The sequence below is a fragment of the Mya arenaria genome, chromosome 3, assembly GCF_026914265.1.
Source record: "Mya arenaria isolate MELC-2E11 chromosome 3, ASM2691426v1".
NCBI classification, from domain to species: Eukaryota; Metazoa; Mollusca; class Bivalvia; order Myida; family Myidae; genus Mya; species Mya arenaria.
In genome coordinates this window covers 62,588,319-62,604,520 of record NC_069124.1, presented here as the reverse complement: position 1 = coordinate 62,604,520, position 16,202 = coordinate 62,588,319, and the positions used below count along the sequence as shown (strand labels likewise).

Here is a 16,202-nt window from a genome sequence, read left to right as displayed (position 1 = left end):
TCCTCATTTGTCAAAGGGCAAGCACTCTGAGGACTAAACATCACTCTGCTATCAACAGTCAACATGGGCGAACCTCTGAGATTTGATGGGAAAGTTGTGTTGGTGACAGGAGCTGGACAAGGTAGTTTTTCAGTTAAAGCTATTTGGTTTGACTTTTTTCAGTATGTATTTCCTAAATATTTCATTTTGGTTGGTTGAATGGGAAATAATTCACTTAAAAATGAAAAGGTCAAGATATAGAATGACACAAAACTTGGATTTTGTTGTTGTTAGTGTAATATTGTCTATATTTAAATGAAGAATTTAAGGTTTCTTAAACTTTGATATGTTGCTAATTCATCCATAGGTTGACATTGGACATTAAAATTTAAGTGACAGTTCTTAATTAATATGCATACACACAAACTAACAGTTGTTTCAAAGTTCAGCATCTGCAAGTGTCATAATCTAGACCTGAACCTTTGGAATGGAAATAAGCTTTTTTGAATAGATATGGCTTTTTGCAATATCTTAGCACCAGTAAACATTTATAAAGCATTTGTCGGTGTTGGACAGTCATTCAAAGGTACATACAGTATACATAGATGGCAATGAATTTAAAGCGATTGTATTGACAAGCCATGTTAGACATGAAGTCAAACTGTTTTTGCATCAGAGTCCATTGGACATCCTATTTAGAAATCCAAGATATCCCAGACATAATTAATGAGTCCAGTGTTTAAAAAATAATGTCATATTAATGCAAAAAAAGACAGAAAAATGTTTAAAAAATAATTAATTCAGGCAATACATTAAAATATTCAAATTTGAAAATATTAAGAGTGCTTATTGATTCACTCATAACAGTCGTCCTTCTCACAATAAGCAGCCCAACAGACTGGAGCCAAAACCTTGACTCCCTTTAGTGTCAAACCCTGACAAGAGTCATTTATTATGAAAGCATTGGTTACCTGTTATTGTTTTTTCAAATCTATTGAATGATGAACAGTTTTACCAATTTATGAAATTTCTACTTCCTTGCACTTGTACATAATAAATAATGGTTGGTGTTTATTTTTGGCTTTACAAAACTATAATGGTCAAATAATTCAGCATAAGCCAGGCTGTCTACTGGTTTTCTCTTTTAGCTAAATGTCAATCATTAACATTCAAATTATAATAAAACTTTATTTTGATACAGGTCTTGGCAGGCAGTATGCCATACAGTTTGCAGAACGTGGGGCGTCAGTTGTTGGTAAGCAATGGATCTAGCCAAAACTCATGAACATACTTCTTAATATTAAAGTACTGTCACGGTTAAGTTTGTCAGGTATCTAGCAACATATTCTAACAATACTTTCATTTAAGAAGCCAAGCAGTCTTTTAAAACAATCAATATTTCATCTGGACATCCCTTCAGAACCATAGGGTATTATGAACAAATCTATAATAATAAATCAAAGTAAAAATATGTAGCTAGATTAATACATATTGCAGTGAATGACCTTGGAGGCAGTTTCAAAGGTGAAGGTCAGAGCACCCGGGCAGCGGACAAGGTTGTCGATGAGATCAGGGCCAAGGGAGGCAAGGCTGTGGCCAATTATGGTACAAACAGGAATATCTAACACTAAAATAATTTATTATAAGAGTTTTTTTAGTAAATCAAAGCTACAGTGAAAGATGTAACAGCACTTTTATTGTCTGAAGGCTTGTAATTTACCTTCTGTATATGTATATACGTTTTGCTCTCAGACTTGGAGGTATAAAAGATATCCATCTATCTGTCATTTAAATGTAATAAAAATGACTTGACTATCCTTGCAAAAGTCATGATTCTATATGTAGACAAGACTATAAAACAGTCAGGACTCTGCTATGAAAAAATAGTCAGCATACATTGTTAACATAGAGTAAAGTAACAATAAAATTATTATTTATCATATATATTTTTAAGTTATTTGTAATGTTCAGCTATCATAAAACTGTTTAAAATGGTATATAATGATATTTTTAGACTCGGTGGAGTTTGGAGAAAAGTTGGTGGAAACTGCTATCAAGGAGTTTGGAAGGATAGGTAAAAGTTTATATTCAAACATTAAACTTTTCTAGTTGGTAATTATTTGATATGTATTTATCGCTTTAACTTGGGAAAAACAATACTGAGACTTTTTTTAAGTCTAGACATTAATTTTTAATTAAAGAGCTGATGTTATTGTATTGCAGATATTGTTATCAACAATGCTGGCATCCTTAGGGACAAGTCTTTCGCCAGAGTCAGCGACTTGGACTGGGGTATGATCTATATTCATATATTTGCTACATTTCTTTAACATGTGCAAATGTAAGTGACTGTCACAGTGACTAGTAGTCATAATTATTTTAATAGTCGTTGCCCAAATTCAAAATTGTACATCTGTATTCAAATACAGTAAATACATGTATGTTTGTTTGACAGACCTGATCCAGAAAGTCCATCTGCGGGGCTCTTTCTCCGTCTCCAGGGCTGCCTGGCCTCACATGAAGAAAAACAATTTTGGCAGGTAAGCCTTTGTCTAATTTAAACATCCAGTTAACATGTTCAAACCACTTTACATGAAGAACTATGCAAATGTCCATAATTTTAATAGTAGATTTTTCTTTTTAAGATTAAATTGGAGATAAATCTCAGTGTTTACCATGTCTGGGTTTTGTGTCCACAGGATCATCATGACCTCCAGTGTTGCTGGCATATTTGGAAACTTTGGACAGGCAAACTACAGTGCAGGTATTATAATACATTATGATGAGTAAATTCTGACTTTTAACAGGCAAACTATGTTGTGGTACATTCTGACTTGGACAAGCAAACTACATACTTTATTGTACATTCTGACTTGCTTATAGATATTTCTATGTAGCCTGTGAGCAGAAAGTCTAAGACTAGCAGTCTATGATATTGTGTTTAGGCACATGTATATCTGTAATGAAAACATCTTCGGTAAATATTTGGAAAGCCTATGAAATATATTAAAAACAATTTAACATATTATTTCTGAAATTTAAAGTAATAGAAACTCCATTTGTCTGTTTAATATGAGCATATGTATTGTGTTATTGAATAATTGGCATAACAGAATATTTACTGATTTTATACACATATATTTTGTGTTACAGCTAAGCTAGGTCTGGTTGGTCTGAGCAACACGCTGGCTATCGAGGGGAGGAAGTATAACATCACAAGTAATGCTGTTGCCCCAACTGCTGGCTCCCGACTTACTGAGACTGTCATGCCCCCAGGTAATCTCATGATCTGGAATATTATGTGTTTTGAAGTATAGTATTGTCTATGTTATAAACTTCTAATCTAAAATAGTATGCAAGACTGTAGCTAGGCCTTTTTTGTCGAGCCTGCTTGCGGTGAGCTCGACATAGCTGTCAAAGTGGGGGTTCCATGCATGTGCGTAAGTGCATCTGGATTAGACCATGTCCAGGCTGTATCTTGACCATGCATAATTGAAATTCCAAAAGACATGCCATGAATGTTCACCATGATGAGGCGGCATGTCAGGCACAAGACCCAGGTCTGTACCTCAAAGGTCAAGATCACACTTAAAGGTTAAATGTCAAAATGAATGCTGTTGATAGGACTGGTCTTGGCTGAACATTGTCTGTCTTGCATTTTAGGATTTTTCAAAAACTTGCCATGAAGGTTTTTCATGATGAGGCTGCATGTACTATTGTTGCATTGATAAATTGAGTACAGGATGATTAAGAGGTGCACCTCCTTTTTATATATAAAACCTAGTAGAACGTAACCAAATAATGCTATATCATAATGAACATAATAATTATCTGCTTAATGTTCAACTTCATGTTATTCTTTGCATATGTTATTAAAATTGCCTCTGTGAAAGCAACACATGTGACTGGTCAATACAGTTTATGCATCACATTCTGTCAAAACTTGTTTTGTACTTCGTTCCAGAGTTGGTTGCTGCACTGAAACCGGAGTTTGTGGCACCACTGGTCCTGTATCTGTGTCATGAGAACACCCAGGAATCCGGCAGTCTGTTTGAGGTTGGGGGAGGATGGGTCGCCAAGTGTAAGTGGGCTGTAACTGTAACAAGAATTGTTGAAAAGTAGTAAGTTGAAATATTGTGAAAGGAACTTTTAATGATTCAAGTACAATATTTCTTATTTATAACATTAAATAAGATTGTACCATTTTTGAACCTACTAAAACTTTTAAGATAAATACCTCAATTTTGAAACAGCAAATACCCATGTAGATACATTTTATAGAAAAATAGATTGCATATGTTTAAATAAAGATTTGTTTGGAAATAAACATAACTAACTGTTTTTTAGGGAAAAGGCAATACTATTTTTCATACATTTTTTTGAAGCACAATTCTCTAGCATTTGCTGTTGTACAAAATCTTTACAAATGAAAACAAATGCTTTAACATGAATATAATATATCAACAATTTAGTATCTTTTCAAGTTGTCTGACTCATACAAACATTCTGGAAAATTCACACAACAATTAACTAATTTATAAACTAAAATACCCCACTGTAAATAATCTGAAACACATGAAATGTCAACAACGAAGTGTCAGGTCCTCACTCTTCAGTGGGAATACAGCTCTTCTGCAAGCAAATCAGCCTAAACTCTGACAGTGAGAGTGAATACCATAAAGCAAACTCAAATACCTAGAAAATGGTTTCTTATCAACTGTTAAATCTTATCAATCTTGACCTTTAAAATATTTTATGCAATAAATGGTGACTAACATTTATTCATGCGCTGCTAAATTTCATATACATCTTTCAGAATCATAGAAAAACTATATTTTCATGAAAATACATTTTTCTGACATTTTGAAATAGAACATATTATTTTCCCATAATTAACATTTAAGATTGAAATTTTAGTCCTATACTGTATACTTATTTATATTTAGTAAGTAATCAGTGTGAACCTATATAGCCTGGTACATGTGTTGTCTTTTTCAGTGCGCTGGCAGAGGACTGTAGGTGCCATCTGCAGGGAAGCCTCAACGCCAATGACACCAGAGTCAGGTATAGAGATATTGTTCCTTTTCTGGATAACATTACATAGTATTAGATTCACATGGTTAAAAGGGATTATAAACAGCCAAAGTTTTGAGACAACCCAGAAATGAAAACTTTCTGTAAGAGTTATAGGAATAATGATTAATTTTGTTAATATTTTCTCTAACATACTTATATGTTATCTTGTAAAGCTACATAAAGCTACATTTTAACCAACTCAGTGCGTGACCAGTGGGAGAAGATCACAGACTTCTCTGACTCGACCAACCCGACCACTAGCATGGAAACAACCAAGCACCTGATCAGTGTCCTCGGGGAGCTTGACGGGTTTGGGCAGAACTCCCAGCCGCAGAGACCTCCCTCCTCCAGTGGAAATGGGGGCATTGATGTGGTGAGTGGGATCTTAGCCGCTGAAGTCAAATAGTTGATGTCACAGACTTGGGCTGAAAATAATCTTTTGCATAATTTGTGTAAAGTACATGCCTGCATTTTGGTCAGATCAAGCATGGTATATCTAATCATATACTTAGGCCAACCTATTGATTGGCCCTTTGTACAAATTTTAACTTCACTTCAATAAACCTGGTGTAACGTTTCCAGCCAAGTTATTTCCTTCAATGAATATCGCATAATAACTAATAATAAAACATTCAAAATATTGATTGTATGATATGCTTGTTAGTTTTAAAGATGATCCCTATAGCCTTGCTGTAGCTCATTTAGTCTTGGAAGTAACCAATTTTATATGTGACTCCTTTTTTAATGCATGAATTTTGTGATTTAGGAACTGGCAAAGTCAGCTAATGTAAAGCCATCAACATTTGAATACACCCCAAAGGAGGCCATCCTGTATGCTTTGTCAAGTGAGTTCAGTTTTTTCATTTCTATTTATCCACATTTTCTATGTATTTTTCATAAAGTACGGGCTTTAATATTTTGTCAACATACATATTTCAAATTTGTGTAGAAATAGTGTTGCTTCTTAATATGAACTTTTTATTCTGCTCCACAGTTGGGTACACAACTCGTGATGAAGATCACCTCAAGTTCCTGTATGAAGGAAGTGAAGATTTCAGCGTGGTTCCTAGCTTCTCAATTCTCCCATCCCAGGCTGGCACTGCTGGGCTCTTCACTGGGGGAATCCCTGGCCTCAGTGTAGATGTCACCAAGGTAATTGGGAATACACTATAACCCAGCACTGCTGGGTCTGGGAGTTCCCTTTATGCTAGCACTGCTGGGACCTTTATTTGGGGAATCCCTGATCTCAGTGTGGATGTCACCAAGGTAAATGGGAATACACTATAGACCAGCAATGCTGGGAGTGGGAGTTCCCTTTATGCCAGCACTGCTGGGACCTTTATTTGGGGAATCCCTGGTCTCAATGTGGATGTCACAGAGGTGAGTGGACATTCCCTATAGGGCAGCCCTGCTGGGATATTTTCTTTGGAAATCCCCAGGCTCTTTGTGGTTGACACAGAGGTGAATGGGAATTCCCTATAGGCCAGCCCTTCTTGGATCTTTCCTTAAGGAATCCACAGCCTCAGTGTGGATGTCACCAAGGTAAATGGGGTTTCACTATAGACCAGCACTACTGAGCTTTTAGTCTTGAGAATCACCAGCCTTTTTGTGGGCTCTTCACTTGGATAATTCCTAGTCTCTGTGTGAATGTCACCAAGTTTGGTGGACATTCCCTATAGGCAAACACTAATGGGGGAATCCTCGGCCACTGTGGTGATGTCACTTAGGTGAGTGAAAATTCCCTATGGGGCAGCACTTGTTGGCTCAATACTAGAAACATCCTTGGGTAGAATGTGGATGTAACTATAAGGGGCGTTGGAACTCCCTTAAGGCCAGCACTGCTAGGCTCATTACTTAGGAAATCCCCATATGCAGTGTGAATGTAACCAAGGTAACTAGGAAGTTATACACATTACTGGTATTCTGCCATTGGGGTTTGTATTTCTATTTTCGTTTTGCCTGCTTATATCTACAGTGGGTAAAAGATAACGTGTGATGCTCGAAAAATTATGTGTTCCAAAATAGGGTGTCAATAAAGAAGTCAGCAGTATTTTGGTCTAAAAATTCTCCTAATTTGCTGCTAAGGCCAATCCCATTATTGTTTTAAAAAAAACACAACAAATTATCAAGTATAGTAAAAGCTTTCTGTCTATACAGATTCTACATGGAGAGCAGTATATGGAGTTGTTCAAACCATTTGCCCCCAGTGGGAAGCTGACCTCAAAGGCTCGCATTGTTGACGTTCTTGACAAGGGTGTGGGTGCTCTCATTGTTATTAATGGTAAGGTCCTGTTAATTTAAAATCCTTTGGAATGGAAACATAATAATTTAATAAATTAGTAATTTTTAGCTCACCTGAGCACGATGTGCTCAAGGTGAGCTATTGGGATCGCCCTGTGTCCTTCGTCCGTTGTTGTCGTCCGTCGTCAACAATTTGACTGTTAACACTCTAGAGGTCACAATTTTGGCACCATCTTAATGAAACTTGGTCAGAATGTTACCCTCAATAAAATCTTGGACAAGTTCGATATTGGGTCATCTGGGGTTAAAAGCTGGGTCACCAGGTCAAAAGGTAAAGGAAAAGCTTGTTAACACTATAGAGGTCACATTTATGACTGTATCTTCAGGAAACTTGGCCAGAATGTTAATATTAATGATCTATAGGTCAAGTTCGAATCTGGGTCATGTGTGGTCAAAAACTAGGTCACCAGGTCAAATTGAAGGAAAAGCTTGTTAACACTCTAGATGTCACATTTATGACTGTATCTATATGAAAGTTGGTCAGAATGTTTATATTAATAATCTTTAAGTCAAGTTTAAATCTGATTAATGTGCGGTCAAAAACTAGGTCACCAGGTCAAATCGTAGGAAAAGCTTGTCAGCACTCTAAAGGTCACATTTATGACTGTATCTTCAGGAAACTTTGCCAGAATGTTAATATAAATGATCTCTAGCCCAAGTTCGAATCTGGGTCATGTGCGGACAAAAACTAGGTCACCAGGTCAAATTTAAGGAAAAGCTTGTTAACACTAGAGGTCACATTTATAACTGTATCTTCATGAAAGTTGGTCAGAATGTTTATATTGATAATCTTTAAGTCAAGTTTGAATCCGGGTCATGTGTGGTCAAAAACTAGGTCATTAGGTCAAATCATATGAAAAGCTTGTTAGCACTCTAGAGGTCACATTTATGACTGTATCTTCAGGAAACTTGGCCAGAATGTTAATATTAATGGTCTCTAGGTCGAGTTTGAATCTGGGTCATGTGCGGTCAAAAACTAGGTCACCAGGTCAAATTTAAGGAAAAGCTTGTTAACACTAGAGGTCACATTTATAACTGTATCTTCATGAAAGTTGGTCAGAATGTTTATATTGATAATCTCTTAGTCAAGTTTGAATCCGGGTCATGTGTGGTAAAAAACTAGGTCATTAGGTCAAATCATAGGAAAAGCCTGTTAGCACTCTAGAGGTCACATTTATGACTGTATGTTCATGAAACTTAGTCAGAATGTTTATATTGACTAGCTCTAGGCCAAGTTCGAATCTGGGTCATGTGCAGTCAAAAACTAGGTCACAAGGTCAAATAATAGGAAATCATGTTAACACTCTAGAGGCCACATTTATGACCATATGTCCATGGAACTTGATCAGAATGTTATTCTTGATGATCTTTAGGTAGAGTTTGAAACTGGGTAATCAGAGGTCAAAAACTTGGCCACTAGGTAAAATCATAGAAAAACTTGGTAAACACTGTAGAGGTTACATTCTCTCTTTGATCACCATAAAACTATGTCAGAATGTTTGTGTTTATGAAGTCTATGTCAAGTTTGAAACTGGGTAACATGAGTTCAAAAACTAGGTCACGAAGTCAAGTCATAGAAAACATTGTTAAAACACTGTTGAGGCCATATTTTCTACTTTATCTATATGAAACCTGGTCAGAATGTACTTATTACAACAAGGTAAAGTTTGCAACTGGGTCATCCATGATATTTAAAATATCATCTGTGAAATTTAAAAAAAAACTTGGTCACTAGGAAGGATCTAAGTAATATGTTTTTTTTAATCCCAGCAGGTATAAATGTTTTGATTCCATACCTCATGATTATATGCAGATTTATTGAAAATAAACTCTGTAATTTAATAAAAAAAGTCCTTCCATGATGTAGTCAAAAGTATGTATAATAAGTTTTCAATGTTTCGTGCATTTTCATGTTGAACAAGTTTTAATCATACTCACTGCTAAAATACATTCTGAATTAAATGAAACAATTTTCATGTTTATACTCCAACCATAACAAGAACAGAAAATAAAAATGTACAAACAAAGACAAGAACGCATCCTTTCTAAGGTAGCAGACCACCAGACTGACATTTCAAATTCTCTAAAACTGTAATACCCTCAACTTTAATATTTAACATGTAGCATTGAAAACTAGTCCTAAATTTGTTTAAATTAAGTCCAATTTTGTTGCACTTTCCATCGCCCTAAAAAAAAAAACACGTATCCCCCCCCCCCCCCCCCCCCCCCCCCCCCCCCCCCGTCACAATTGGCCTCGCCCTGAAAACACTTATTTCACACTTGAATTGGATCAGATGAGCGATACAGGGCCTTCAGGGCCCTCTTGTCATATATATTTTTTTATGAAACTAGTTTTGCTATATTTTCATTTCATTTTTAAGTAGAGTTTAGGAATCTATTGAATTTTGTTGAACAAAGATATAACTTCCTTTGTCAGTGGACACATTTGATGAGAAGAACGAGAAGGTTGCATTCAACCAGTCAGCCATCATGGTAATTGGAGCAGGAGGATTCCAGGGAGCCAAGTCCTCCTCAGAACTCAAGCCAATGATTAAAGCCCCGACACGTGCACCCGACTCTTCCATGGCAGAGAAGACAAGTGTGGACCAGGTAACTATTGAGTCTGTAGGGTGTGTCCATGTTCAACAAACACTATACAATAGTATACATTTATGTATAATTGTTGATGCATATTTTCTTATGGTAGTAAAAGTATGTTAAAAACACTGATGTTAGGGTTTATGAACAGGAAATAATAAGCACCTGCAAGCAATCTAATAAGATTACCTTTGAAAAGTGCCTATGAAAAGGTTTATAAATATGCCCTGTATACTTTCAGGCTGCTCTGTACCGGCTGACCGGGGACAGGAATCCCCTCCATATTGACCCCAGCTTTGCTGCTATGGGAGGTATGTCAGGCTTCATCTACCTGCCATCATTCAACAAATTCTTTGTTTTGTGTTAAAGCTACACTTTCACAGATTGACAGTCTTGACATCTTTTTTTATTTTTTTGTCTTGGAAAGAACATAACTTTACATAAAGGTCTGGTTACCAGTGATACAAGACTGCTGACAAAAGATCATTTTTTAGTAATTTTGTACAAAAATTTATGGTTTATATCTAAAAGCGTTACAAACGCTTTAAGAAAAATGAAATTTTCAGCAGTTTTCTAAACAATTGAGATTTTTTATATTTTAGCTGAATTTAAGGCAATAACACCAAAATAGGCTGATTCTGAGACAAAAACTAAAAAAAATGTAAAAACTGTCAATCTGTAAGAGTACAGCTTTAAAGTATTTATTCTAAGAAAAGTCAATTACTTGATGACCATGAAGGATTGTGAACAAATATTAGCATATAACTGTTGTCTATCAGTTTGTTTCTATCTGTGGCATGATTTGCAGGCTTTAAGGAGCCAATACTCCACGGCATGTGCAGCTTTGGCTTTGCAACCCGACATGTGCTCAAGAAATATGCTAACAATGATGTCTCTAAGATCAAGGCTATAAAGGTAAGGACCAACTTAGATCAATCTTAAATTTAAGAGTGAAATCTCAGCTTTTTGATTGGACTGTAAAATAAATTGACCAATCAACTGAATGGAATCACTGAGGCATGTCTAAGGATAAGGATAAGAACTATATTGAATACCGCCCCAGATCATGGAAAGGCAAGTTTGATATTGACATTCAAACTTGAAATGACAAATATTTACACTTTGTATGGTAAAACATTGATCATAGTTCCAAAGATGAGCTTTATTCATTTAAACGCAATTTCTTTCTTACTGCAGGTGCGTTTCTCGAAGCCTGTCTTACCTGGGCAGACATTGCAGACAGACATGTGGAAGGATGGAAACAGGATCTTCTTCCAGTGCAAAGTAAGTACTGTAGTGGTTTTAGCAACAAAAGTTTGCTAGACTGGTTTTAAGAAGTATAAGAAGTGTGAACACCACTATGGATATTCAAATTAAACGTGACATAGTTGTTTGTATTGTCATACATGTTACTTACCCTTTTTTTTAAGACATTTACAGACAAAACATTGCACATAATTATGCGGTTAAGAATTCGCATTTCTCTGACAAAACACCAGAGGAGCTATGCATTTGTTGCTGCTGCAAGTACTACTACAATACATGTGTTGTATTTCACCAGGTTGTTGAGAATGGGTCAGTGTGCCTGTCTGGGGCCTACATAGACCTGTATGAGGGTGCTACAGAAAGTCAGGCCAGCTCAAAGGTGGGTTGTAAAAGAATTGACAAACAATTGTAGTATAATTTTTAATCTAATGACCAAACGAATGAACAACTCCAAGAACCCGTCTGCGAAAATTGACTTCAAGGTGATCATTTACTTTCATGATGAGCATTGTTCAAATATTGGGATTTGGTGTAATAAGTTTCAAAGTGATTTGAATGGGAAAATAATTGTTTAACTTTTGCAGCACCAAATGGAATTAGACAATTGCAATCAGTTTATCATTCTGTTAATGATCATTATAAAATAATCACATTACCATATGTATTATAACAACCCATTTTAGACAATGATAGGAAATAATAATAAAAAAAACTTTTTTTCTATCAACTTTTTTAACATTGTGTTTTATGTAGTATTTTAAGTTAGTTAACTTTTGTTTGTTTTTTCATATTGAAAAGCTTATCAACTCAGTGTTAAAAATTGTTATCAATGTACATACACACATTCTAAAATGTGACCCTGATTTGAGTGTATAGAAAACTACCTCCAGTTACAGTGATAAAGATTAAGTTTAACTTTCAAATCCTTTGAGCTTTGAACCGTGCAGTTTAAATATTAGGTCGTGTACCACGTTTTAACTCCTATAAAAGGAAGCATAAAATAAACTGTTGCATGTGTGTGTCCGATTATTGTTTGATAAAAAAGTAACAGGTAAGTTGAGACATATTATTGTATTTTTATTTTTGTTTTCTTCATTGTTCAGAGTTTATGACAAAATGGATTATATGGGGCTTAATGTATTGAATATAAAAATGTTTAGTAAAAAATACATGTAGTTACATGAATTTGTTTTGGGAAAAAAAGCTCCCAGTCTGTAGGATGAAGATTTCTGGGATCAATAGGGATTTAAAAAAAAATGTTCTTCCAACAAAAATTGATTTAATAAATGTTTGTCTTTAGATGCTCTGTTGTTAGACAAACAAAGCATAACCTATAATAATTGTTCCAAGAGGTTGTTGGTTTGAACCTCACCACCAGACAAACGCTCTCAAAATCGACAGAGTACTGGTCAATTGACTTGAGAGTGATACCTCTCAGTTCTCAGCTGCCTTCATAATCAATCTAAATAAACTAGAATAATCCAAATCATAAACTGTTGTTAGGCAGACAAATCATATCCTGTTGTTAGGCAGACAAATCATATCCTGTTGAAAGATAAACACATTATAAAATAAAACATTTGTATTTATGACTTTATACATTATGGAGACATTTCAGAGATTTATAAAACAACATCAGAGAACAATAACATTTTGATTAACAGTTAAAATAAGACATGGTTATGTTTTAACTTTTTCTTTGATGCTAATATAATCTGACTGTGTGTTTATTCTATGTGTTGTTTTATGAAAAAGTACTGATTTTTTTTATATTTTTTTGCTTATACTTGTATACAAAATGTACAACTAGAATTTATTCCTAATAAAATCATAAATGTACATTATTTTATATACACAGGGTAGCAGCAACATGGCTTTGAAGAGCGATGCTGTGTTCAAGGGAATGATTGAGCAGTTGAAGGGGAGAAAGGGTGTTGCTAAGAAAATTAACGCTGTCTTTGTGTGGGAAATCACCCAGGGAGGCAAGAAAGTTGCTGAATGGAGTAAGTTCTCACAACATTCATACTTAGAAGCAGCATAATTGAGTGGTTTCTGGTGAACTGTTTAAATGAAGTTGGTGTTAGTTTTTTTTATCAATTTGTACATTACTAACAGGATTAAATACCAAACTTATGCAAATAAGCATATCTGAACTTGGATGTCGTTTGCAAATCAGGAACAACCACTAAACTAAGATACACTTTATTTCTTGATAATTGGTTCAAGATTGTATGGGTCGTCTTGCTTGGTGTTCAGTGTGTGCAGACTTATGGATAAAGAACATCATATTATCATAGTTATGGTAGTGTAAATTGGGTCTCAATAAAAAACAACTTATTACTATCATATGTAAGAATTATAAATCATGTATAGATGGATACAACATGAACTTGACTTTCATAGTAGCCCTTAGAAAAGTCATGTAAACACAAAATTGATATGCATTTTTGTTTGTTTTGCGTTTCAAATACATAAACTTAGTCATTACAAAAGCAATATTCCTCTATCCTCGTCCAGCTGCTGACATGAAGACAGGTGAGGGATCAGTATACGAGGGAACTCCAAAGAGCGGCAAGGCAGACTGCACTGTTGTCATATCCGATGATGACCTGGTCGATCTTGTCACAGGAAAACTAAACGGACAGCAGGTGCGGCTATCACAGAATTTTAAATGTGTAGTACAAACTATTGCATATCTTTAAATATTTTAAATCATCTGTTTTTATGGAAAAAAATATATTCTCATAGTGCTGGTGTCAATTTTACTCGATAAGATATTTATTTATTCATATGAAACTTAATTAGTGAACAACTCAGCATGTTACTTACAGTATGGAAATAACATTAGTAGCAGGGTTCATCACTCTGGCTTAAAATATCTTCAGGTCATTGCTTGGACATTTGACAAAAATGAACACATATGCTGTTTTGCTCTCAATTTATTTAATTTGCATAAAAACATCTCTTGGGTCCCTCTGCTTGTGAAAATATATTAGACATTACCAGAACGTTAGAAATGGTAACTCTGGGTGTAAGATAACCCATGAGAGAAACCTTGCAGTCAATGAAGCTTGCTCGTTAGACACCATGCTTCTTATTTTCGTTTTTTTATATCTCCTGTTTTTGATAAAATTATTAATTTATCATTTTATTGCTGGATTATAGCTGATCTTATTTTTAAAAAAACCATACATTTTACAACTGTGTTAATCTTTAATAGTTTTATCCTTACCTGAATCATGTTCATTCTTGATCATTAAAATCAAGTGTTAAACATGACAATGCATTCAAAGTAACGATGAGTTATCGTCCGGAAACCTTTTTTTTCAATTTTTAGTAACAGTGACCTTGGCCCCACCAGCCCCAATATCGAACTTGACCTGTATCTTCTGATGTTACACCTGTGTACCAAAAATTGTTCAAATCTGCCAAGCCTTTCATGAGTTATTGTCCGGAAACCATGAAAACCGACCGACCGACAAGCTCACTCCTATATACCCCCTCAAACTTCGTTTGTGGGGGTATAATAATAGATTAAACAAATATTTTGAAGAATATAATTAACTTGAAAATCAAGCTGGATTAAGGGCAAAATATGCAAAGACTGAGCATATTTTTGCATTGTATAATCCATTCTTAGAGAGAAAAATTGGGTATCAAAATGAACAGTAGTCATCTGTAATGGTGGCTTTTTCTGAATGATTGGAATCCTTCCTCTTAAATCTGAATAAAACAGGGGTCAATATAAGTGTTTTCGCAATAACGAAAATTTCTCCACACTGACGATACAGCCCTTTTAAGTGCACTCAAACTGATCTGCAAAATTTTATTGATGATTTTGATATTTACTATAGTACTTTTTGTTTCAAGTGACTAAGCACCAGATGATACTATTGCTTAATTCTTGTACCATCATATTACAGGCATTTATGTCGGGAAAGATGAAACTGAGAGGAAACATCATGTTGGCCCAGAAGCTTGGCGAACTGTTCAAGGACCAGGCCAAGTTGTAACACCCATGCTACGCACATTCTGATATCTGTGATTTTATATTAACTCTTATACATTAACAACAGTGTTCATTGCCATGTGGAATAATACTGGGGGACTGACGAGTTTATAAAAGGAAGTCGACATATATATTTATATTTTATGAAGTCTGGTTGAAGGTTACCAGTTTACATAAGTGATTGATTTTTGACAATAAAATGTGCTCATATAAATCATCCAAGATGTTGATAGCAAGCTATATTGTAATTGAACAATTTTAAGACTAGTTATCATTTTCTATACATGTTTTAATTTTCCGTATGTTAGTGTATCACTTAATTGTACCGGGTATTGGAATAAATGATTGAGTGTATTTTGTAAGTATATTATGTATACATAAACAATCATTTTCACTGTAATAAAGAATTTAATGGATCATATTGCCTTCTGTTGTTTTTTCCGAGTTCATTCAAAACATAAAGAAAACCAAGGTTTTTACAAAAAAATCTTGAGAATTTAGATATCTACCTTTAATATGCTCATATTAAACTGTATGAAAACATCGCTATACAGACATTCAAGTTGAATTCTATGTCTGATTTAATAATAAAGAAATTTTATCACAAGTTTCTTTTTGTTCGTCTCACCTAAATTACCTTTTACATTTAATTCCATGAAACATGGACCTGTACAGCCTTCACATACACTTTCTTTCTCTACTTAACAAACCTATCAAATTGGCAGACCGACCATCACTCCATCTACTAGAGTGTTAGTGGGGTAAAATTGAGAATATTTTAAGCCTGACCCGTATGTCGCCTGAAATGAGTTACTATGACCTTGTATTCAATGCTGGTCATGACCAATATTGCGAAGACAGTCAATCGAAAATTCTGGACACATTTTTTAATTTAAGATCACTGACCTTAACCTTTCCTCAAATTCAATGATATAGGAGTCACCTACTGTTCACAGTAGTTAAGAGAACTTTA

At 34.9% G+C, this 16,202-nt stretch overlaps 1 protein-coding gene across 1 annotated transcript; it reads left to right on the top strand.

Annotated features, from left to right (window-relative positions):
- Nucleotides 1-13: 13 nt before the first annotated feature.
- Nucleotides 14-15,648, top strand: LOC128227576 (peroxisomal multifunctional enzyme type 2-like). Its single transcript, XM_052938240.1, has 22 exons — nucleotides 14-121; nucleotides 1,181-1,234; nucleotides 1,477-1,584; nucleotides 1,994-2,053; nucleotides 2,203-2,271; nucleotides 2,435-2,519; nucleotides 2,679-2,743; nucleotides 3,133-3,255; nucleotides 3,944-4,060; nucleotides 4,978-5,043; nucleotides 5,259-5,428; nucleotides 5,822-5,900; nucleotides 6,050-6,207; nucleotides 7,213-7,336; nucleotides 9,794-9,966; nucleotides 10,196-10,265; nucleotides 10,763-10,869; nucleotides 11,152-11,238; nucleotides 11,516-11,599; nucleotides 13,079-13,223; nucleotides 13,738-13,868; nucleotides 15,144-15,648. The coding sequence occupies exons 1-22, from the start codon at nucleotides 64-66 to the stop codon at nucleotides 15,231-15,233; spliced, it is 2,223 nt and encodes a 740-aa protein (XP_052794200.1). The 5' UTR covers nucleotides 14-63; the 3' UTR covers nucleotides 15,234-15,648.
- The last annotated feature ends 554 nt before the right edge of the window (nucleotides 15,649-16,202 follow it).